Consider the following 26,055-nt stretch of genomic DNA (forward strand, 5'->3'; position numbering starts at 1 on the left):
AGTGAGAACAGCTCTGACGGGTGTCCCAGCTCCTTAGCCCCGTGTTTGTGACCCGCTGTGGATACTGTTAAACCGCATTGCAGTTCAACTTCTCCCTGTGCCCAGTCTTGCTTCCTTCACTCCCTCACAGGTGGTGTTCCTGAGAGCTCTTCCCAGTCTGCAGGCACGTCTCTGTTTCCTGGGGGAACCCAACCTAAAATGTCTTACAATAATTTTTACAATAAATGTCTTACAGTAATAATTAAATTAAAGCAGCATGGTGACTCAATGGCAGAACAATGATAGATCAGAACATATGAGGGCAGAGTTTGGTGGGATGGACCTTGAGTCAGTGCCCTTGGCTGCCCATAGACCCTAAGTGGTGCTCGGGAGTGATTCTGGGTCAGGGTTAAAGTGTGGGAGCGTTTTTGGCTGTCACAATATATCAGGGTGGCTAGAAGCCAGAGATACTAGACATTTTCTGGTGGGAGGACGTTCTCACAACAAGAAAAACTATTCTGAATCTTGCACAAATTTCTCACCTTCCTCTGGACATTCAAGGCTGTGAAAAACCTGTCTAACTACCTTAGAGTTGAACTAATTCCAGTTGTGTGTGAACTCAAAGTTTATTTTGCATAATTTTAAGAACTTCAGAATATTGTTACCATTCAAATTAAGAAAAGATTGTATTTTGTTTCCAGAAATTTATAAAAAAAATTTCAACATCAAAAAAATAACACTTCAGGGGGCTTCCCTCATGGCGCAGTGGTTGAGAATCCGCCTGCCAATGCAGGGGCACGGGTTCGAGCCCTGGCCCGGGAGGATCCCACATGCCGTGGAGCAGCTGGGCCCCTGCGCCACAACTACTGAGCTTGCGCTCCAGAGCTCGTGAGGCACAACTACTGAAGCCCAGCGCCTACAGCCCGTGCTCCACAACAAGAGAAGCCATTGCAGTGAGAAGCCCACGCACAGCAGTGAAGACCCAACGCAGCCAAAAAAAAAAAAAAAAAACATTGCAGGTAACAACTCCTCATATTCAACATGAATTACCAAGGCGATGTATATATTGCATTCATTAGAGTTGTTCCCTCTATGGTGATTCTGCTTGTAGGTGAAATGACTGGCCTACTCTATGAAATCTTATATTGCAGGAATACTTGAGTATTTCATATGTAAATACACGTTATTTTTTATTTGTAACTTTCTTTGTATTTCTTTATAATCGGTATTATATTGATTTATTTTTCAAATTTCATATGTAGTTAGGTCATGTTGTTTATGGATTTTATGTTAGGAAAGTAAAGGAATTACAATGAAAAAATCACAATAATATACTTTACACTCACTAGAATGTCTAAAATTTTTTAAAAAACGAACAATCTGGGGCTTCCCTGGTGGCACAGTGGTTGAGAGTCCGCCTGCCAATGCAGGGGACACGGGTTCGTGCCCCGGTCCGGGAAGATCCCACATGCCGCGGAGCGGCTGGGCCCGTGAGCCATGGCCGCTGAGCCTGAGCATCAGGAGCCTGTGCTCCGCAACGGGAGAGGCCACAACAGTGAGAGGCCCGCATACCGCAAAAAAAAACAACAACAAAAAAACCCCCGAACAATCTGAATGTTGGTGCAGGTGTGCAGCAGCTGCAATTTGTTCACACTGATGCTGGGGTGAAAAATGGCACGAGCGCTTTAGAAAACTGGATGTTTCTTACAAAGTAAGCAGTACATCTATTCTACAACCCAGTAATTTTATCGTTAGGTATTTGTACAAGAGATGTAAAATGTATGTCCAAAAAGTGTTGTACAAGAATATACATAGCAGCGTAATTCATAATTGTCCTAAAATATCTCTTGATAGGTAAATGAACAAATTGTGTTATATTTATGCAATATAATTCTACTCAGCAATAAAAAGGAACAAACTACTGGTACACATTCAAACATGGATGACTATCAACAATTTTCTGTTTAGCAAAAGATAATTGATGCGCTTTAGGTAAAGTTTTAGGACAGGGAAATCTAATCAATGTTGATTAAGAAAATCAAAACAATGGTTTCCTCTGAGTTATGGGAGATTAACTGGAAAAGATCACATGAGAACTTCCTGGGTTGAGGGAACTGTATATATTTTACAAAATTCATCAACTACGTACTTAACATTCATGAATTTTATAGGATGTAAATCACACCTCAACTTAAACAAAAAGTGTTATGAAAAAAAGAGGGAAAACCCCCAAAGATGTGGGGATGTGATAGGGCTGAGAACTATTTTTCTAGGACGTTAAGTTCCGCCAAGCTCTATAAAGGATGAAGAAGTAATAATAGAATCGGACAAGAAGAAACCTGGGAGGGGGGATAAGAGGCTCCTGAGTAGGAGGAACTTGAGACCTCAGGCAAAGCAGGTCCACGGTCACCAGCAGCTGCCAGTTTCATGCAACACACACCTGTGCCAGAGGCCGCGGTGGAAGGAGAGACGTTTCCCTGGAGGTCTGCAAAGCTTGAGAAGACAGAGCATAGGCCAGTCTAGACGAGACTCCCCCCACCAGTATGCAGACCGTTTTGAGAAGGAGAAGTAGGAGGAAAGATAAGTTAGGAGGAGTGAAACAGCTTGACAGGGAGTTTAAAGTGTCTTAATTAAATTTACCTCAAGTCCATGTTCAACACTGGAGGAGACATATAATCTTAATCTATCGTTTTATTATTTATTTATTTTGTTAGTGGGAAGGAGGATTTGTGAATAAGATGAATTGGTATAGAAAATAGAAAATGTATACTTTTTCACACAGGGCTTAGTCATGGAGTATAAATCATTAATTTTGTTATAGGAGAATTAAATTGAGATCATATAATTAGAGCCTTGTCTTGAATTTGACTCAGTGCCAGGAGGCAGCTTCAAGGTAGCAAATAGCTTAGTTAATAAATAAGCACAGAGTATAATCTATTGAAAATCCCTGTGGGTATGAAAATCATGCAGGTCCTGCAGTTATGCTTCAAGAATGTTAGGTTCTAGCTATATCAGAAAGACGGTACTGCTTGTATTGTAGCAAGTGAGATGAGTTTCTTTAATTATTCATAATTTGTATGATGAAAAAATAAGCAAAGATAAGCACATGCCCAAGCATGGTTGTGAATGGGGAAGTCAGTTTTATTCTGTATTGCCACCTGATACAATACATTATTACCATTTCAGAAAAAACTCTTTGTTCGTAATAGAGTCCTTTTTGTTAAGCACAGAGTGTATTCCTGAGACTGCCTGTTCACTCTGTAAATGATGTTAAATACCTCTTTTGATCTTGAAGAGGACTGTATCACCATCTATCAACCAAAATGAGTAAATTATCTTGAAAATGCTGGGTTTGCAAGTGTCATCTAGTGGTTAAGGAATCTATTGCGTTTTTAACCACCAGTATTTTTGGACAACAGTGGCTGGCTCCAGGGACAAAGAGGGCAAAACCCAAAACTTATCAAACAAAAAATAGGAGACCATCCCCGTCATGACCAATTATTCAAGTTTTGCATCCCCTCCACGCAATGTCTGCCTTCGTTTACTCTTCGGTATCTTCAACTAGTCGTGGGTTTTTAAGTCACTTGTCCAGAGAGTTTATAGATATTTGAAAGATAGGCTGAAAGGAGTTATGCCACCATCCCGGAACAAGAACTTGAGTGATAGGGTTTTTTGTTTTGTTTTGCGGTACGCGGGCCTCTCTCTGTTGTGGCCTCTCCCGTTGCGGAGCACAGGCTCCGGATGCGCAGGCTCAGTGGCCATGGCTCACGGGCCCAGCCGCTCCGCAGCATGTGGGATCTTCCCGGACCGGGACACGAACCCGTGTCCCCTGCATCGGCAGGCGGACTCTCAACCACTGCGCCACCAGGGAAGCCCCGAGTGATAGGGTTTTGATTCTAGAATCTTATGGAGCTTTGGATGACCATGTTGGGCTTTATCCTCTAGATTGGATTGCTCTCAGAGAAAATTCTGACTCCCAGATAAGATTCTCTCTCTTCTAGTATGAGTAAGGTTTTTATACAGAAAAATAGGCACCTGTAGTTGTTCCTTGGAATGTGGCCCGTCTTAGGTTCCCTGCCTAAAATTTCCTGCATCCCTGTTTTTCCCAGGAAACAATTGAACTGCATTTAAACCTTAAATCAACGCCCACTTAGAAAAAATTCAGAGAGAAGAGATTTCTTTTTTCCAAGTCTCAATCACACCCATTGACATAAAAGAAACAGAGAATGACATCAGCACCTTGGTGGCGTAAGATATTCCTTTACTCTTCTCCTTTGATTTATAACTAATTGGACATCCATAACCAAACAAAAGTGACTCTGCACAGCACACCAGGACACCTGAGAAACATCCATTTTGTGCATCTGAAAGTGGGTGGGTTGGACCTCGAAGGAGACTGTGGAGCCGAGGGTGTCACGGCTGCTATAGAGGCAAAGGTGGCAGTGGTGGCCTCTCTAGCCAAGGAGGTAGAAAGGTGTTTAGTGAAAATCTGTCTGGCTCCCCCGGGTGCAGCTGGAGAGACCTGTTGCTCTCCAGCAGCACCTGTATCTGTGAAGAGACCTCAGTGACCGGGAGGAGGGAAAGGAAAGGGAAGAAGGCAGACAAAGAGAATAACGGATCACATTTCCTGCTGTCCACCCCATGATTTCAGCAAGAGGACAACCCACAGTCCCCTGGGACTCCCTACGGGCTCTAGACACAGCCAAAGCCCCAGTGCTATGCATATATCTCTCCCACGCTGCCACCACCTTCTTTTCATGCCGTATTTTTTAGGGTCACTCCCAACTTTAGTTGCAAGTCAGCTCCACTAAAAGAAACCAAAAATTTGTGCTAAGAGCCAGCTTCTGGAAAACAAAAGAAAGATTTCTAATTGTCGATCTGTTGAATCAAGGTAAACAAAGCCTTCCCTAAATAAGAAAGGTGTTTGCCATTTCAAATGAGATGGTAAAGGTGCATTTTAACATTATCACACACTAGGAAATTGCCCAGTAATACGGCATCACAAGAAGAAAACAATTCTTCAGCAAAGCAATCGAAAGACACAGAATGCTGCAATCTAACTGATAAAGAATTCAGATGGCTGTTTTGAAGAAATTCAACGAGGTACAAGATAACTCAGAAAGGCAATTTAATGAACTTAAGAATAAAATTAACTCTATGGAAGCTGTTTCCCCAGCAGGATGCAAACTTTGATGTCTCCACTCATTAAAAGAAATTAAAAGTTGCAGTTTTATATTTACATATGGGCCTGCATAGCAGCATAGCTTAGTGATCAGTCAATAATAGGTCAGAGTCTGTGCTTAAATAATTTAAGCTAGTAAGTTTTCCACCTTTTCACCCTTATAAGACTGGAAATGAATTAGAAAGTTCACCAACCATAAGATTCAGTTTACTTGCCTTAATTTATTCACTTTAGTTGGAATCTCATAATTTTTCTCTTCTATTAACATACTTTGTCTTCTAGAAATGGCTTATTTTTTAACATTTAGAAATCGTGGAAAAAGGCAGTCTGAATAATTATAAGGTCAAGTGTCTGTCACATTAAACTCTTATTTTCTTAGCAGTAATGATTTCTTCGGTAAAAAGGGATTGAAGCCTTCCTTGGATTAAGTTTTTATTTAATGAAAGGTGACAATAGGAAAGATGAAACTATGAACTCCAAAGCTACTAAGAGTTGTTCTAAGTGAGAAATACAATGTGGCCTTGCCTGGTGCAGTGGCTACGGGACAGGAGTGAGGGGAAGTGTGTTAGGAAGAGCTTGAGTTATGTTCCAAACCAGATAGTGTGTAGTGGTTGGTGGAGTCTAACAGATAAGAAACTGGTCTATAACCCTATTGTCTATGTTACTGCGTCCTATATTTGTTTCTTAGCTCATCACCCTGTAAGAAAAAGTGAGGTACCAAACCCCACAGAGAACTAATGAATATTTGGCTTGGGTTGGAGAAGAGATTAAAGTGGGTTGTAGGAAATTTTGTCCTGTTAGTGCTACCTCCTCACCCAGGTGCTGTCCATGTGCTTGTCCCACGAGGTATCATTGGACACTGGAAACATCACTTGACCATGGAGCAAAATGAAAGATTTGACAGAATTTTCCAAAGGAAGATGAAAGATTTTCCCTTGAAGTTCATCTAGGATATAAACGAGGAGTAGAATCAATGTGAAAGAATCATATAAAAAAATCTGCTAACCAGGGAGCATATTTTAATACACATATTAATTTGTGCTGTTCATACAAATGTTAATTATACAATTTTATTACAAAACAAAGTGACTAAACTGTGCTTAGATTAGTTGTCATGAGTTTGATGAACACATTGAAATTTTGAAAATTAAAATGATTTGAGAGATAGTTTGCATTTGTAACCTATATGATAAAGGGATAGACAAAAGGCATGCAACATGAATTGTAAATGTATGGAGAGAGTTTTCTGTAGCGTGTATATTTTCTTTATATGCAATTAAATTTAGGATCAATCAAACATTAAAAATCCTTTTATTCTTTTATTTAAACCTTAAGTCTTTGGTTTAAAATCATTGTGAATGTCAAAATAGAGAAATCTCATGTAAACACAATGCATCTATTAATAATTTACCAGATCACAAAGTCTGAAGGGCAATCAAAGGTTCAAAAATGGAGTAATTATTTAATGGTTCAATTATTTAACTATTTGTTTGAAAATAGTTTCGGTTGTGTAACCGAAAGTGGGGTCTGGCTGCTCGCCGCTCAAAAGCCAATAAAGAGGCAAGGTTGGTGGAAAGGAAATTTCCGAGGCCTGCAACCGGGGTGGGGGGAATGTCTGTGCCAGGCCAACTGCCCCCCACTGACAGTCGGGGGCAAGACCTTTCTTTTATAGACGGCGCGAGGTGGCTACATGCAGAAACAGCACAGTCAGCTCTGACGTCATCTTGAAATCGGTCATCGGTGGTCTGACCAGTGTCATCTTGATTGTTTTAAGTACAGTTAATCTTCAGTTCCAAGGTCAGTTTGTTTCCATTTCTTTGAGGCCAATTCTCGGAACTGTGGCAGCCTGTGTCATGGCTACAGCCTGGTCATCATGTAGTTAACTTCTTCCACCTGGTAGGGGTTTCAGTCTCTATAAGACAGCTCAGAGGACATGGCTCAGAATATTATCTACAGCCCTTGAGGGAGAACTAAGGGGCCTTGACTTTGCTTAATGACTACATTATTATGTGGTCTCATTTGACTGTTTTCCTTTGTTTCTGCATTTTCTCACTTCTCCGATTAAACTTATCAGAGAAATAAGAAACTTAAAGTTTTTCCACAGACAAAAGGCAGATGGAGGACACGAGCAAGGACCTTAGGGTACTGCTCCGTTTCAGCTGTACCTGTAACTGTGCCCAAAGCATATTACTCACTAAACTAATTCCACCACGTGGAATTTAATTTTCACATTTCATATTTGAATATTTAAGATAAGTTATTTTGGTAACTAGAAAAATATAGGTGAATCTGTTTATAATTCCCAAATAGAGAAAAACTCGTGAAGCATAAAAGCAGTGGAAGAAACTTAAAAGAAAAAATTTAGGAAATTTACAATCATAAACAGTTCAAGCGCCACTGTCCTTAATAGTCAACAAATGGAAACAGCTCAATGTCCACGTACAGTTAAAAAAAAAATTATGGCATTTCAAATAAGGAAACACAATTAGGATGCATGCATTACGACTACATGGAAAATATACATGAACCTCAGAAACGTAATATTCAGTGAGAAAAACCGGGCACTTGTTGAATGATTTGCTATGTAAGATTTAAAAAACAGCAAAGTTACTCTATGGGTTAGAAGCAGAGTTATTACCTCTGGACAGGTAAATGAAGGAATTCCTGGGGTGTTGGTAATATTCTTTTCTTGAGTCTTAGTGCTGGTTCCCTAGGTGTTGTTACTGAAAATTTTCATTGGGACGTGCATGTAGAATTTGTGAATTTTTCTGTATTTATGTCATAATTAATAAAAATTGTGAAATAATTCCTGAACATGCAAACATTTTGTGAGACCAGACAACCAAAATCTTGCCATTTATAGAAAATGCAAAACATTTAGTCATAATTAGCAAAAGTTTAAAAATGCAGAATGCTCAATGTTAGAAAGACTAGGATGAAAAAAACATTCTCATATATTTTTGTGGAAATGGAAATCATTTCCAATCTTCTTTATAGCAATATTGATACAGGATCAATAGTCTTAAAAATCGTTACGTCCTATTATCCTGTAATTTCATTTCTAGGAAGCTTCTCAACTCCTTTCAATTAACTCAGTCTTCTGTAATTTAAATTTTACATTCACTCCAGTTTTTTTAAACTAACATTTTTTTTCCACGTCCATACAATTGGATTATTTTTTTACAGTTAAAACATCTATTTACATATCTGTGGGAATATGAATCTGAGATTTTCTCTCATTTTAAAAATGATTTCCCTGGCATTTGGTCAAGCACATTGTTGCAAATAAGAATAATCTACTTCTGACCAGTTTATGCATAATATGATTATGATTGATACGATTCAAGAAATCAGAAGAAATTGTCATACCTTCCTGAAGAACTAGAACCAAAGGGTATGAAGCCATTAGGGATTCACATATTTTTTCAATTTTTTTCTCTCTCTCTCTTGTCTTGGATTTTCGTGGTCTCTCATTTCTGTGTTCTTTATGTGAAGAAGACATTCTTTTTTGTGTCTCTGAAGACTAGCTGTGCTTCAGCATGATTGTAGTCAGACACTAAATCCAAATGAAATTAGTTCAAATAACAAACAGAGATAGGCTGGTGTTGTTGAATTCACATGAAAACTCCAGGGAGAGAAACTGAAGGGTATAGGTTAGGTCATCTAGCTTCTGTGAGCAGTCAACTTACAGTCAAGGGAAAATGGTCATGGAGTATAAGCACGGCACATAGAACCTTGTAGCATCCTTGAAAGGAGGAGATAGACATGAAAAAAAAATCTATTAAACTTGCTATAGCTTGAATTATCCCTAAAGGGCATGTTAATGTCTTAACCCCCATTACTTCAAAATGTAACATTTTTTTGGAAATAGGGTCATTGTACATATAATTAATTATATTCAGACACTGGAGTGGTGTGTGTCCTTAATCTAATAAAACTGGTGTCCTTATAAGAAGAAGAAAGATACGGAGTGAAATGGCCATGTGATGACAGAGGCTGAGTTTGGAGTGATGTAAGCCAAGGAATGGCAAAGATTTTCAGCAAACACCATAATCTAGAAGCTACAAGGAAGGATTCTCACCTACAGTCTTCAGAGGGAGTATGGCAGTGTTTAATTTGACTCAACATGGGAAGTGCTTCTTCATTTCCAACTGACAACCCTCTAGGGAATATTGTGGCAGACTGGTCAACCTATAATTATAAACCTATAAATAAGGAAAAAATAATTTAACACTGTGGTCACAATATTCTTTAGACTCTGGAGAAAACTTGTTGAGATGAAACTCTTTGGAAATTCCAAAACTGGCCCTTTTCCCATGTGCAGTTATAGAAAGTTGGCTTGATAAAATACTTTTTTCAGAACACTAACCCTGAGAGAACAAAAATATTCTTAGGAGAAAACTTGAAGTTAACTCTTATCATGTCCTTGAAGTAAAAACACAGCCCACTTTGCCTGGGACTTCAGCCTTGGGTTAATTAGTAGAACTTCAAGCCAAGGGAGGAAAAAAGGGAAGAAAAAGAAGCGTTTTAAAATCAAATGTGTAAGTTTGACTATTCTGACTGTTATTTGTAAACTGGTATGTTTAATTGAAATGGCTGATTCATGAACTATAAAAAGATGAAACAAAGAGATCTCTGTTTGTTTGGATGTATGTATGTCTCAGTATGTGTCTTTGTCTTTGGATAATATTGCTGAGGTTAATTTGAAAATGAGCTTTATTTAATTGGCTTAAAGAAAGGTAAGTGCTTACAAATGAAACAAATCTAAATTTACCTACTTTTATCTTCTTGCAAGAGGGAAACTAAAGATGTTTGTGTTTATTAGACACATGTCTTGTGCCACTTTGAGAAAAGAAATTGTGCTTTGGGAAAATGCATGTTTTTAGAGGTTATAGAATATATTCTTAAATTTGCAAATCAGAGAATGCCAATATGACAAACAATTCACAATTGCTTTCTTCTTAGTTCTCACTAGAGAACAAGGTTTTTTTGTTTAAGGGTTAAAAATTATAACGTGTAATTAAAACTACTAAAATGATATAGGAAACATTTCAATGTGTAATGCAAGTAGGAGATACATTGCCAGCGAGAGAAGATATAAAGACTGGAAATATTTTTGTTGAGGAAAATAATGATGCCAATAACAGTCCTACAGTTGGCTGTTTCTGGATGGAAAGAATAAGGGACAAATTAATATGAATCCAGAAAGTGATAAAAGTGTTGTGAAAAAGGCACTTTGAGAAAAGAATTTTGTACATCATTAAGACTGAGCTCCTCATTGTCAGACTTCTGCCATTCTGGTGACCTTATAACATGGAAACGGTCTACTCCTAAATCAGGAAATTTAAAATGAATAAACAATAGCTGTATATTTTTTAAAATCAGGGCTATGGGAAGTCCAAGATGGCCACTTGACTTTTCCTGGCTCCTGACAAACCTCATTTTCTATTCGGTGGGTTAAAGTTTTCCCTGGTTGCAGGGCTGATACCCTCACAATGAAAAGGAAAAGGTTAGAAAATGTGTTTCCCACTTGGAGTGTACTTTCTACAATCTCCAGTGATCAAGACATCCACTTCACTGGACAAATCATACAAGCCTTAACAAAAACTTCATGAACTTCTTGAAATTATCACTGTCACTATCATCCTCAATCATCAGCCAAGGTCAATGAAACTAATGGAAAAACTGGGCTCAAACAGAACAAAGATTAATTATATGGGATTAAATGAACTACTAAATATGACTAATTTTTATGACTTGTCTGACACACTACTGGCTTCTAATCTTTGTTTTTCAGATATAAAAAAGCACTTTTCCTCAAGCTACTCATGATTTACAACAATTTGGTAATTTACACTTGTGGTTAAAATTAAAATATTTTTCTTGCTGCCTGGTTCCTCCAGAAATTGGAGACTCTTGGGTCCAGAGCAACCTTATCAGGTGAATGGAAAAAACTGTCTCTTGGCATGTGCAGAAATCTAGATATTCTGGTGACCTGGAAAAGAGACAAATTTGACCAATATATGTATATCACAGGCAGAATCTGAAGGCAAGCCATTGGCATGGCTTTCCTGGCCTTGAAAGGCCTTTTAAAAGTTCAATCTGAGATTCCTAATGAAAAGTTCCAGTGCAGCCAGTTTAAAAGAGCCTATATGAGCAATTACATTTATATGAATAATCAGGCCATGTTTATTGAAACCAGACTTATTTTGAACAAATCAGCCTTAATTTAGCTGGATTTAGTAAAAATGAGGATAATCCAGAGAGAAAAATTGTGTTTCAATAATATACATTTGTGGATATTGAAGTTTTGTATTTACTGAGGCTTTGCATTTATTATCTAAGTCCAAGATGTGTCCTTGTTGCTATGTTACATTATTATAAAGTTTAATTGAATTAGTAAAAGAATATTCTAAGCTTGTTTCTAAAGCAGATCACAGTAATCTATCTTTGGTTGAAGATCAGATGCCCTGTGACCTACATCTATCTAAGAGGCTACGCATACTGGAAAAGACATCATTTAAAGGACTGTCTCCAAACTAAATAAAAGGACTCTTATCAGGTACTCTTAACTAGCACATGTACAACAGAAGTGAAGGGAATTGACTCCTGAATTCGTATTTCCATTTAAGAAGGGCCTCTGCATTGGACTGTCTATAGAAAAGACTGCTGACCCCAAATGACACTCACAGCGGGATGAGAAGGAGACAATAGCAGTGGAAGACAGCTGACATAAAAATCTGGACCAGACCTGTAAGAACCATCCAACTAATTCAATTGCACTGTTACCAAGTGTTTGTCTTCCTATCAAAATGGAAATTTATTGTTTTACTTCTAACCATACTTTTGACCCCAATGTTCAGGATGAAAAGAAAATCCTCTAGTGGAGTTGTCACAGAGTATAACTATCCATGACATGTATCACTGCTTGTTTTAAGTGTGTTGCTAAAAGCACATGTACACTGCTTGTGTGGCAATTAAGTACAAGTGATAAAATGTATAGCCCACACAGCATTTCCCCATTAGCATACCTCTGAGCCAGTTCATGATATCTGATTCCCCCCCAATGTGGAGAACTAGGTAAACTAGTTTCTGGAGAGTTTTTTTTTTTTTTTATCATAAATGGGTGTTTTTGAATTTTGTCAGAAACTTTTTCTGCATCTATTGAGATGATCATATGGTTTTTATCCTTCAATCTGTTGATGTGGTTGGTGTATCACACAGATTGATTTGTGTTTTGTACGGATGCCAAAATTAAGTAAGCAGGACTACTGTGTACCTGAAGTTCTCTAGTATTCGACTCCTTTGCTTTTTCTGGAGTAAACAGATAATGTTAATGCCAACTAAATCTTACCCAATTTATTTTTCCAGATTGAGCTAGCTGTTTACACCCTGGAACACTACTCATTGGCCAAGACAAACTCTGCAGGGAATATTTCTTTCTCGACCACAAGTGGATCGCTATCATCCTTAAAGTGATATCAGAAGTGGATTTTGCTTCCTCAGTATATCTGTAACAGTGAGTAGAAAAAGGGTAGATTTAGAGCCTTTTCAAGTCGCACCCTCTCTTCAGCATACAAATGTATTTATTTTTTTCTCCTCAATTTTCTGTTTTTCCTTCTCTTCTTTCAGACTTCAGTGAATGAATAAGAGGGAGACATTAGATGTCCTATCTCTTTATCCAAGCACTTTCTTCTATATTCATCAAGGAGATACAAACAATATATGATTTGCCAATACTGAGATCCTATATGAATCTACACTCTTTTTCTCTTGTTTCTGTAACAAAAAGCTCTCTAATTTTCTCTCTTCTGAGACAGTGCAAGAGAGACTAAGCTTACAAATAGCAAAAAAGAGTGATGCTCAGAAGGTTTCTGTGGAATGCCTGGCGCTCTTTCCTCTCTTCTCAGCATTCTGAGTTTCTGAAATTGGTGTTTTTTAGGGCATGTTTGGGGTGGCTTTGTGGGGCATCAGGAGGTATGTGACAGTGACTCACACTGTCATCCTTGGTTTTCACTTCAAGTTTGATTGTTTGTAAAGGGATTAATTGTTTCTTGACATGCAATTTAGACAAAACCATATGTGCAGCTTTTTAACAAATTCATTTTCTTGGTGTTCACAGAAATTTTTAAAAGTGCATAATGAAAATATATGCTTATTCTAAATCTAACGTTATTAGAACTTCTGGGATCCCTCACCTATTTCACATTCAACATTTCTCAGGCATGGCTAATAAAGAAATGCTTGCCTGGTCCAATTGTAAACTTTTAAAAAATTATTTATTTATTTACTTATTTATTTAGGCTGTGTTGGGTCTTCATTATTGTGTGGAGGCTTTCTCTAGTTGTGGTGAGTGGGGGCTACTCTTCGTTGTGGTGCGCGGGCTTCTCATTACGGTGGCTTCTCTTATTGTGGAGCATGGGCTCTAGGTGCGTGGGCTTCAGTAGTTGTGGCGCACAGGCTTAGCTACTCTGCAACATGTAGGATCTTCCCCAACCAGGGATTGAACCCGTGTCCCCAGCATTGGCAGGCGGATTCTTAACCACTGAGCCACCAGAGAAGTCCCTGGTCCAATTTTTGAACAGGTGTATCTTTAGACAGTTTGCTTCTGATTTTTGGCTTTCATTTTTAGATTTATTTCAGAATTCTGATAAAAAACTCCTTTTGGAAAATATGACGATTACCATAAAACATCTTGCAACTATATGAGGGAACATTTCCAAAGGAAATGCAATAAGTATTTCTCATGCAAAACATTTCCCACAATTCATTTCAAACAGTGTATCAGATCTCAAAGCCTCAGAAGCTTCTTTCACAGATAGCAGATTATTTATGTTCCAGAAAAAAAAAAAAGAAATAAAAATCATATTAATTAAAGAATTTTCTATTTCTGGAACAATGAAAAAAATGTAAGAATAAAAATATAGGGCTTCCCTGGTGGCGCAGTGGTTGAGAGTCCACCTGCCGATGCAGGGGACACGGGTTCGTGCCCTGGTCTGGGAAGATCCCACATGCCACGGAGCGGCTGGGCCCATGAGCCATGGCCGCTGGGCCTGCGCGTCCAGAGCCTGTGCTCCGCAACAGGAGAGGCCACGACAGTGAGAGGCCTGTGTACCACAAAAAACAACAGCAACAAAAAAGAATAAAAATATAAAGTATTAAGAAAATATGATAAAGTGATTAAAAGCATGGACTCTGGCTAAATTGGCATCACTCTTGCAGCTGGGCCACCTTGAATAGTTTGCCGAACCTCTTGTGCCTTAATTTTCTCATCTGTATGTTTGGAATCATGATTATAACTCATTCATGGGGTTTTAGGAAAAGATGTTTAACCTCTTAGTGTCTTAGTTTCTTAATCCTTGAAGTAGTTGTAATAACAATACCTTTAGCAACTTTGGGTTGCTGTGAAGAGTAAATGATTTAATATAGAGAAGGTGGTTTGTATGCTAAATGAGTTGATACACATGGGACATTTTGCACATACTGAACACTCAGGAAGTGTTAGTCGTTATTATGAAATACTCAGAACTTTGAAATAATTGTATCTGTTTTTACTTGTAGGTGAATAATTATGGACAACACAGACACATATTTATTGAACTTTAAAGGCTGTTATTTTCAACGTTCTTTAGTTGATGTTGACCTTGTAGAACATTTAGATGATTTTGAAATTAGAGATGATGATGTGTTTATAATTACATATCCAAAATCTGGTAAGTTTGAGGAGTGGCCACCTGTTTTAGTCTTCACCATGGTTTGGTAATTCATGTGGACAAATGTGCCCTTTTCCAGACACTGACGGTAACCCATCTACATTTACAGAACTGTTTAGGATCACAAAAAGTTAAATAAATCTCAAATCTCTATGCATTTGTAATGCATATATTGTCATTTCTGATGGAATATATGAAGAAACCAAATATTGAACCAAGAGGAGGTACTTGGTAAATACTGACCTGTTGGCTTGGTCTGAGAATTGAAGAAAATATATTTAAAAACCGAGGAAGATTTTTGTTACAATCATATCTCAGTCAGAACTAATTCCTAATATTCTTTTCAATTACTCTAATTGTTTTTTATTTCCTTAGAATAATACAATAATTTTTTTTTTTTTTTTTTTTTTTCGGTACGCGGGCCTCTCACTGTTGTGGCCTCTCCCGTTGCGGAGCACAGGCTCCGGACGCGCAGGCTCAGCGGCCGTGGCTCACGGGCCCAGCCGCTCCGCGGCATGTGGGATCTTCCCGGACCGGGGCACGAACCCGTGTCCCCTGCATCGGCAGGCGGACTCTCAACCACTGCGCCACCAGGGAAGCCCCATAATACAATAATTTTAAACTAAAATTAATTGCTCTTAATCTTAAATTCCAAAAAAAAAAAAAGACAAAAACCCAACCTTATTTTTTTATATTGCACTTTTCAGAACATAGGATGATAGGATGACTGGCGCCACTGAAGCAATGTTGTACAGAGTATTTAATGTGGTTCAAAGATATACTGGAGTCTAAGGCAATAAAAAAAAGTGTTCCTGATTTTCATGAAAATGCTCCAGTCCCTCCCTTTTAATCTACTTTGAAAATCATGACCTTGTTTACTTTCCCCAAATTAGTAACACGTTGCTTTACCCCTGAATTCTTCCACTCTCAGAACTTATGAGCACATCTGATTGAGCTTTTTTTTTCCTGCATTTGATGTAAGTGGTATCTCAGTTTGCTTAGTTTTAGGTCAAGCACAGCTGTCCATAAAAGAGTCTTTTCTTTCCCATTAATCCTAGTCTAGTGTTTGGGACACAACACACCAGTCCCCAGTGCAGCTTGCTGGATTCTTGCTCATCTTGGAGGGGAGATTAGTGAGTCTCCCCAGGATTCACTATAAATTGCATCAAATCTATCACGTAGGTACATCAGTTGCATAGTGACATTGTGAGACTTTTGGCATCTCACATCCTTTTAGAACATTGATGATATATTCATGGACAAAAATGCAAAAATCCTAAACCCAATATAAGCAAAACACATATAGCAATGTTAAATCATAAATACACTATGACAAAAGTGGGTTTCTTTCAAGAATCAAGATTGGTTTAAAAAATTATTAATGTAGTTCACCCACATTACTGAAGTATAAGAGAAAGCCTGAATTATCATCTCAATAAAGCATTCAAAAAATTCAGCAGTCATTCATAATGAAAACCATTAGCAAACTAAGGAGAAAAGGGAACTTCTTCAACTTGATAGAGTTTACCAAAATTTCCACAATATCGTGTGCAACAGTGATACAAATAAATATTACATTTAAAATCAGGAACAAGAAAAGAATGCCTGCTGTCACTACTGTTATTCAATATTGTGTGGGAAGACTTATGCTACACAATAAGTAAACAAAAAAAGTAAAAGAGGACTTGAGTTCTTAACTTTTTTTTTTTTTTTTGCGGTACGCGGGCCTCTCACTGTTGTGGCCTCTCCCGTGGCGGAGCACAGGCTCCGGACGCGCAGGCTCAGCGGCCATGGCTCACAGGCCCAGCCGCTCCGCAGCACGTGGGATCCTCCCGGACAGGGGCACGAACCTGTGTCCCCTGCATCGGCAGGCAGACTCTCAACCACTGCACCACCAGGGAAGCCCTTAAGTTGTCTTCTAAAAGATAACACTCTAAGAAAGGAGACTAAGGAAAGAGAAACAAAGGTAGCCAGAGAAAATTGTGGAAACAGACTTTACTTGAAGTACAGGAAAGAGAGGAGCTGAAAGATTAATCTGAATCACTGCTATCATGGAGTCAGAACCATCACAGCTCTTCAGAGTGAAAAAGAAACTGAGTCCTTGATTTTATCTTCATTAATTTTAATGTAAATGCAGACAAACAAAAAATTGGGCAAATTATTGACATCCTTAGAGTGATTAAAAGAAATAAAAGTTCCAAATCATTTTAAGAAGGACAGCCTTACTGTTGACATTTATAATTAAAAATTAACTCAGAGTTGAAAACAAGATTATTTGTTTTCACAGGTACAATCTGGACTCAGCAGATATTAAGCTTGATTTATTTTGAAGGACATCGTAACAGAAGTGAACTGGTGAACACATGTGATAGAGTCCCCTTCCTGGAATACAGTGCACAAAAAATGGACCATGTCAACAGACCATCCCCTCGTCTCTTCACTTCCCACCTCCCGTATTATTTAGCACCGAAAGGTCTCAAGAACCGAAAAGCTAAAGTAAGTCACAGAAATAGCTTATAGACATTTTTCACAGACAAAATTACTTTATTCAGATATTGTTTTCCAGCCCCATTCATCCACATCTTTTCAAATGTGATTACTATAGTCTTTATAATCTTGTTTTACATAATAAAAATATATACAAAATTATAGGTATATATATAAATTGGGTCACCATACATCATTGTTTGCAGTATAATTATGTAACATATAGTAAAAATAATTTTATATCAGCATATATAGTTCTATTTTTTAATGGTTTAGTAGGATTTTGCTGTATGACTACACAATATTGAATGTGTATTGATGGACAGGTAGGTGGCAGCCAATGAACATATCATATAGCAATAAACATTCTCATAGATCTTTGCACTTTTTTGTCCTGATGAAATGATTTCCTAAAAGTAGAATTTTCAGGTTGAAGTGTCCAAAAGTTTTGTGTTGGTACTTATTATCTATTTGCCTTCTATAATGTATCAATTCACACTTCTCAAACAGCAAGAATGATTTTTTCCTCTCACACTCACCAGAGATTGTGTGTTAGGTAAAACAATCTCATTCTTAAGTAACTGCAACCTTTTTGTTTTTAATAATTTTGAGCATCTTTTTATATATTTTGAGATCTTGAAATATCTATTATATTCTTTGCCCATTTTTCTCTAGCTTGTCTTTTATTTACTGTTTTGCAGAAGTCTTTATATGGGGGACATATTTTCCCAATTAACAATTTACCTTTACAAATTGTTGAATGATTCTAATATTATAGAATCAACTATCAATCTTTCTTTCATAGTTTCTGGATCTTGTGTCTTGCCAAGAAAACATTTCCTCACCAAAAAAAGAAAATATATGCAAATACACTTCAGATTTTTTCTAATTAACTTTATGTATTTATTTTTTTACATTTCACTGTAAATTATATCTGGCAATACATGTGATCTGAAATATGACTATTGCATGATATTTGCTAGGGGGTTGGCCAGTTGACCATCTATGAGTTGTTAAGTATTTAGTCTTTCCAACTAATTTGAAGTCTGCACTTTGATATACTACATTACCATAGTTCCTCCCTCTGACCCTGCATTCTTCATACCAAAATTGGTATGATCTGTTTAATATGTGATAGTTCTTCATATTATAACTGAGAAGGCAAATTGCCATCAACTTTATTTTTAATATGTTTATTCCCTCAATAATATTTAGATATTGATTAGAATTGATCAATTATATAGATTAATTCTAGGACAATCGTTAGCATTGCAGTACTCCAACATTTCATCCTGCATTATTCTGATGCTCTATTTATCAGGTCTACTTTCAAACCCACCTCATGTGCTATGTTTTTCTCTGCATGCTTTTTACACATTTTTTTTTCTGAAGTTGCAGTTTTTTATTCCTATTTTATGGATATTATGAACAGGTAATTTTTTCACAATTATTTTTTCTGTTTAATTATAAAGTAAATGGCACTGATTTTGGTACACTATTATATTTGGCTTCCTTAATTTCTCTTATTAGTTTTATTAATTTTCCCTATATTCTCTGGAATATATTTCTTCTTAAAATAATAATACATTTTATATTCCTTTATTTTCCAATATTTGCACTTCTATTTCCTTAGTTAAAATCTGCAGAAAAAAACAGAATAATGGAGGTGATGATGAATGTTGTTCTCTTGTCTTTGTAGCATTTTTAATATCTTTTCTTGGTTTTGTTTTGTTTTGCAATTGATTTTTGAGGCACATGATGCTGAGAAATAATTTTTTCCTGTTCTTAGTTTAATTGGAATTTTACTTTTTTTTTTCTTTTTGCTGTTCAGAAAAGGTCTACTTACATAAAATGCCTTTTTTGACAAATCTGACAGTACCACGTCTCCCCTCCTCCCCAAACCTCCCTTCAATTTATAATGAAATGAAATTCATTAATAATTTACTAATACTCTATTTCTGGAATAAATCCTACTTGTTTATAGTTTAGTACTTGTTTTAACATACTGCAAGAAGAGTTTTGTTTTCTTTTACTCAGAAATTTTTATCTGTAATTATTTAAAAATATACTTTAGGGCTTCCCTGGTGGCGCAGTGGTTGAGAGTCCGCCTGCCGATGCAGGGGACACGGGTTCGTGCCCCGGTCCGGGAAGATCCCACATGCCGCGGAGCGGCTGGGCCCGTGAGCCATGGCCACTGAGCCTGCCTGTGCTCTGCAACAGGAGAGGCCACAACAGTGAGAGGCCCGCATACCGCAAAAAAAAAATAATAATAATAAAAAATAAAAAAATATATATATATACTTTAATTTTTTGCAATTGCTCTATCTTTATTTTAGTATTGCTTTTATTCTAGTCTTGTAAATAAGTTTAGAAGCTTTTGGTATTTTTGCTAAGTTATCAAGTAGTTATAAATGTAAATCAACAGAATTTTTTGAAGTTTTAATTAAAGCCCATTATAAGTATATCTGACCCTGTTACCTTCATAATTCCACAACATTTTTCCTTTTTCTTATGCTTTTTTCGAAATTAGTTGTCTTTCCCTAAAGCAGTATTATGATTTTCCTAGATAAAATAAATTATTATGCATTCATATGATGTAATACTATGTAGATATTAAAATATCTGTTAAGATGACCAAGAATTGTTAAAATTGTTTCACTCTTCCCCCTGCAGATTGTTTACATCTATAGAAACCCCAAGGATGTTTTGACTTCATATTTTCATTTTTCAAATTGGTTAGTTACATTTGAACCTTCCGATAACATAGAACATTTCATGAAAAGGTTTCTAGATGGAAAAGGTAACTATTAATTCATTTCTCAGGCAACATTTTATGAGGCAATGTTGCTGTTTAGTCAACAATTCTCAAACCCATGGAAAAAAGTTTGGGGAGATGGAGAAGGGTAATCATAGAAGGAGGAATTGCACATAAGCGGTCACTATTGTCTGTCAACTTAATCTGTCACCCAAAGGTTTTTCTGTCCTCAGCAGGACCACTCTGGGGATTGTCAAGGTTGCAAAGATATATTTTGACCAAATGAAAAGAGATCTACAAATGGCCTAGCAATTCAAACTGGCTAGATCCAAAGTTAGATCCAGGTGTTTCAATATAGCTAATGTTTAGGTTGGGTGAAGTTTTTGTGCTCTGTCATGGCCCTTGGGTAGGCTTTATATGGCAGCTGTGAAATGTTCATTCCAGCACTGAGGAGGATTAATTGATGCAAGAGGCTTGTGGAATGTGCAATCAGTGCTCTCACTCATTTCAGAAATTATATTCAGGTTAGCTAAATATTGGGTTGGCCAAAAAGTTCCTTCGGGTTTTTCTGTAACATGGCGAAACCCGAAGGAACTTTTTGGCCAGCCCAATATAAATAGATAGCTAAACTTGCTCTGAACAGATCTTAAAACAGGCAACAAGAGGGGAAATAAAGACTTATGTTTTCAGGTGGATGAAGTAGGAAAAGGAAGGGGCTTACCTTAAAGAAATCTTCAAAATGAATTCTTTGAGATTGTTTTTTCTGAATTCCCTATTTCTTACATACACAGAGTACCTTGCAAAGGCAGGTTTCTGTGAAAACCATTTACTTGTTTGCTCAAACACCATTTTAAAAAGGTAGCATAGATCTAGTCCAGTGGTGGGTGCTTGATTTGTCTTGATGATCCAGAACAGAAAAGAAAAACTGTAGTTTGCTGTTCAATAAGTGCAACATTTTTACCTTCTTATGTATTAATTTTCCACAGTGATGGGAAGCCTTTGGTTTGATCACATCAGAGGCTGGTATGAACACAGACATGACTTCAATATTTTGTTCATGATGTATGAGGAGATGAAGAAGGTAGGAAGAGTGTTTTGTTTTTAAAATTATTCCTTTGAGACCTTTTCTTATCTTGGTTAATGAACTGCATTCTCCTAGTTATCTTTGTATCACTGTATACACTATAACTGAAACTATGATTATGCATAAAATTGAGAGTGGGAAGGGAGAAAGGTAGAAAAAGAGGAGGAAGAAAGAAAGGGGGAAAGAGGAGAGAGAAAAAAAAGAACTAGAATCTGTAATTGAGAGACATTAAGACAAATAGTTTGGGTACGGAGAGAAAGCCTACCCAGGTAACAAAAGATACTATCAGAAACGTAGCAAGGGAAGTACCCCTTTGTTGTACCCCTTTGAATTCTTGTGGGTTTATACCCCCAAGTAGAATTGTTGGATGATATTGTAATTATATACTTATTTTTTTGAGGAACCACCATACTATTCATACTATTTTCCATACTGACTGCACCATTTTATTCCTACTAGTAGTACACGAGGTATTTCTAATTACTCCACATCTTCATCAACACTTATTTTATTTATTTAAATAATAGCCATTCTAGTCCTTGTGAGGTATCTCATTGTGGTTTTTGCTTTATTTTTCCTTAGTGATTAATAATGTTGAGTATCTTTTCATGTGCTTATACATTTTTTATATATTATCCTTGGAGAAATATATTTAAGCCTAATTCATTTTGAGTTAATTTTTGTCAATGGTATAAATAGCATACCATAGTTATTCTTTTGCGTGTAAACATTCAGTTTTCTCAAAACTATTTATTGAAAAAGCTGTCCTTTCTCCATTGAATGATCTTGGTACCCTTCTCAAAATTCATTTGATCTTATATGTAGGGGTTTCTTTCTGGGCTGTACATTCTGTTCCATTGACCTATCTGTCTGACTTTATGTCAGCACCACACTGTTTTGATAAATGTGGTTTTCTGGTAAGTTTTGAACTCAAGAGTCTGATGCCTCCAACTTTCCTCTCTGTTTTCATGATTGCTTTAGACTTTCAGGGTCCCTTGAGATTCCACATAAATTGTAGAAGAAAATGTCACTGGGATATTCATAAAGACTGCATTGAATCTGTGGATCACTTTGGGTAGTATTGATATCTTGACATTATTAAGTCTTCCAATTCATCAACATTGGATGTTGGTCCAGTTATTTGTGTCTTCTTTAATTTCTTTTGCAGTGGCTTGCAGTTCTGACTACACAAATCTTTCACTCTTGGTTAAGTTTATTCCTAAGTATTTTTTTCTTTTTGCTGAACTTGTAAATGGAATTTAAAAAAAATTTCCATTTGGATTTTTCTTTGTTATTATATAGAAAAGTGACTGACTTTTGCCTGTTGGTTTTGTACTGTGCAACATTTTAACATTTGTATATTAGTCCTAACAGTTTGTTTTGCAGAATCTTAGGGTCTTCTGTGTATAAAATCATATTGTCTGTGAAGAGAAATAATTTTACTTCTTTTTTAGTTTGGATGCTGTTTATTTCTTTTTCTTACCTAATTTCTCTGGCTTGGACTTCCAGTACTATGTTGAAAAAAAGTGTCTTGTTCTTGATCTTTGCAAAGTATCTTCCAGTCTGTCACCACTGAGTACAATTTTAGTAGTAGGTAATTCATATATGACCTTTTAGGTGGAGGTAGTTTCCTTCTATTCTTCCTTCATTCAGTGTTTTGTCACAAAAAGGTGAAGGATATTGTCAAATGCTTTTTCTTCATCAGTTGAGATAATCATGCCGTTTCTTTATCTTTTTTCTGTAAATGTGGCATTACGTTATTTTCATATGTTTAAACTTGCTTGCATGACAGGAGTAAATCCCACTTGATCATGGTATATAATTCTCTTAATGTGTTGTTGGTTTATTTTGCTAGTAGTTTGTTGAGGATTTTTGCATTTTTATCTTTCATGATATTGGTCTTTAATTTTCTTTTCCCATAGTGTTTCTCTGGCTTTGGTATCAGGATAATGCTCCTTATTGAATGAGTTTGAAAGTATTCCCTTTTTTTCAATTTTTTGGAAGAGTTTGATGAGTATTGGTGTTAATTCTTTAAATGCTTTGTAGCAGTCACCAAAGAAGCCATCCAAACCTGGGCTTTTCTTTCTTGTGCCCATGGTATTTAATTACTTGCTTGACTCTACTCCTCATGATACTGTGGATTCTTAATGAACCCAGATAGCATGTTATTATTCTCTTAACCTTCTCCAGCATCTTGCACAGTTTTTAAAACTTATTAGGTATCCTAATAGTGTTGGTTATTTGAATGAATTGAGGTGAGTTCTCCTTATAAAATCAAACAGTAGGATGCTCTAACAGAGCTGACAACCAGAGCACTCATTTTCAAAGAACAAATAAGGTAGGAATATATTCTTGTCAAACTTTAGACTTAGAATAACCCCAAGCACTTTCAGTTTTCCAATATGTGATAAAGATGTTGGTCTGTAACTCATGTATTCCTTATAGGCTTAATAGACTCTTATACACACAATTTTTTCAGGATCTCAGAAGTTCTGTGCTTAAAATCAGCAGTTTTCTTGAAAAAGAACTGAGTGAAGAGGATTTGGATGTTGTTGTGAACCAGGCTACATTTCAGAACATGAAACTTGATCCACAAGCGAATTACGATTATATTCTAGAAGCTGAAAACTGGACAAGAACAAAAGAAGGAGATTTCCTGCGCAAAGGTGATGCTCAGTGGTTAAGAGGAGCAAAACGTTGAACGTTTTCTTGACTCCTTGGCCCCTAGATTAATTAAGGAGTGCTTCCAACATTTCTTTCCGAGCACTGCCATCTGGGCCCTAGAGAGGACCAAAGATTCTAACTGAAATAGCCTCTAAAAGTATCCCTGGAAACAGAACCATTCTGACTTATAAATATTAGATTCTTTCCTTCTAGTACAAGTGACCCTACTCTTGAAAATTGGTTAACAAGTCTTATCTGGAGGCAAGGATATATGTGACCAGAATAGCTGCAAGTCTTTGTTTTATTTTTCCTAGAACATCCTAGAAGTAAAGTTAACATGTATTTTGTTTTGAGAGACGGGGTTTGAACTATTGTAATTTCCTCATGTGTTAGATTTCCTTCATTGTCAAAAGTAGACTGATACCTCATTAACCTAATCTGCTATTCAGTTATTCAACAATGTGTGATACATTTTTATTGTGCTCCTATAACATGCCAGGAGTTGTTAAGAAAGAAAATATTTTCCTTCTGATACTCCTTAAGCTCAAAAATTTTTTAATTTAATCTTTTAAGGTACACCATTCTAAAACATAATGGGTACTTCTCTAATTTATTCATATTTTATTCCCTAAAATTTTCATAAGTTAGCATTATGTGATGGGCATTGATTGATCTTAATTATCTAAAGATCTTATTGAAATTGATGTAGATATTGATATTTTAAAAAGTTATTGTTTCTTCTTTTGTCCCATGTATTATCAGCTTTCACTTCTCGTTGCTCAATCAGATTACATATAAAGCATTTTTCAAGCCCATAAAAGCTTGCTTACTATTCCACATTCCAACAATAACCTTTACATAAGAAAATCTGATACCTTAAAAATGCCAAATTATTAATCTTCATTGTAAAATTGTCTGAATAATGATGGTTTCAAACTTGTGTCATATAAAACTGCAGCAATGGCAGCTCTGGCCAACCTCTGTGACTTTGATTTCATTACTTGAAAACATTTGGGTCCAATTTTTTTAATGAAGTAGTACTTATCTTGAAGTGTTGGTTAAGAATTATATTCATGATAGATGTAGTTTGACAAGTGTGGTGCCTGGCACTTACTGAAATATTTTTAAATATTTTAATCTCTTCATGTATTTTGGCTTTATTTTTCCTTCTAAGGAAAGGCTATAATTTAATGCAGTGGCTGGTGGAAGTCTAATACATAAGGTAGTGGACGATAACTCTATTTTCTGTGTTACTGCATCCTAAGATTTTTTCTTAGCTCATCCCTGTATAAGAAAAAAGTACGGTATCAAGCCCCATGGGGAACTAACAGATAGACATTTAGCTTGCCTTGGAGAACAGATTAGAGTGGGTTGCAGGAAACTTTTATCCTGATAGTGCTATCTCCTCACCAAGTGCTGTCCATGTGCTTATCCCACTAGGTACCATCGGAGACTGGAAACATCACTTGACTGTGGAGCAAAATGAAAGATTTGACAGAATATTCCAAATGAAGATGAAAGATTTTCCCTTGAAGTTCATCTGGGATATAAATGAGGAGTAGAATCAGTGTAAAACAATCACATAAAAAATCTACTAGCCAGAAAGCATATTTTAAATATACATACTAATTTGTGCTGCTCACATAAACGTTAATTATACGACTTTATTAATAAGCAAAATGAGTAAGCTTTACTTACATTAGTTGCCATGAGTTTGATGGACATTTTGAACATTTTAAATTAAAATGATTTGAGTAATATTCGGCATTGGTAGCCAATATGACAAAAGGAAAAATAGCATGCACAATGAATTCTGCATGTCTTTTGATTTGAGATTGAGATTTCTCAAATGATTGAGATTTCTGTTGAGTGTATTTTTTTCATTATCTATAATTACATTTAGAATTAATCAACATTAAAAGTCCTTTATTTCTTCTAATTAAACATTAATTCTTTGGTTTAAAATCAGTATGAGTGTTGAAATAAAGAAAACACATGTAAACACATGCATCTGTGAATAATTTATGAGATCACAAAATCTGCACTAAAGGGCTTCCCTGGTGGCGCAGTGGTTGAGAATCTGCCTGCCAATGCAGGGGACGCGGGTTCGAGCCCTGGTCTGGGAAGATCCCACATGCCGCGGAGCAACTGGGCCCATGAGACACAATTGCTGAGCCTGCACGTCTGGAGC

General features: G+C 36.6%; 1 protein-coding gene across 11 annotated transcripts; it reads left to right on the top strand.

The window, feature by feature from the left end:
- The first annotated feature begins 9,539 nt into the window (after positions 1-9,539).
- Positions 9,540-25,677, top strand: LOC307195599 (amine sulfotransferase-like). Of its 11 annotated transcripts, none has more exons than XM_079939814.1 (10): positions 9,540-9,702; positions 10,959-11,007; positions 11,627-11,914; positions 12,533-12,680; positions 14,723-14,874; positions 17,162-17,370; positions 20,035-20,161; positions 21,103-21,197; positions 23,680-23,866; positions 25,305-25,677. In XM_079939814.1, exons 5-10 carry the CDS (start codon positions 14,733-14,735, stop codon positions 25,424-25,426), a joined length of 882 nt encoding a protein of 293 aa, XP_079795940.1. In that variant the 5' UTR covers positions 9,540-9,702; positions 10,959-11,007; positions 11,627-11,914; positions 12,533-12,680; positions 14,723-14,732; the 3' UTR covers positions 25,427-25,677. The 11 variants fall into 11 exon arrangements, with proteins under 11 accessions (XP_079795940.1, XP_079795942.1, XP_079795935.1 ...); XM_079939816.1 differs by lacking the exon at positions 10,959-11,007 and having other exon boundaries at positions 11,627-11,723; positions 11,794-11,914; XM_079939809.1 differs by lacking the exon at positions 10,959-11,007 and having other exon boundaries at positions 11,627-11,723; positions 11,822-11,914.
- The last annotated feature ends 378 nt before the right edge of the window (positions 25,678-26,055 follow it).

Source organism: Stenella coeruleoalba (assembly GCF_951394435.1).
Source record: "Stenella coeruleoalba genome assembly, chromosome: 12".
NCBI lineage: Eukaryota > Metazoa > Chordata > Mammalia > Artiodactyla > Delphinidae > Stenella > Stenella coeruleoalba.

Bases quoted from the DNA above. Each gene is read 5' to 3' on its own strand.
- LOC307195599 (XM_079939808.1), top strand. From the start codon at position 14,733: ATGGACAACACAGACACATATTTATTGAACTTTAAAGGCTGTTATTTT. The intron at 20,162-21,102 runs GTAACTATTAAT...AATTTTCCACAG, and splicing joins AAGGTTTCTAGATGGAAAAG to TGATGGGAAGCCTTTGGTTT. The intron at 23,867-25,304 runs GTGATGCTCAGT...TTATCCCACTAG, and splicing joins AGGAGATTTCCTGCGCAAAG to GTACCATCGGAGACTGGAAA.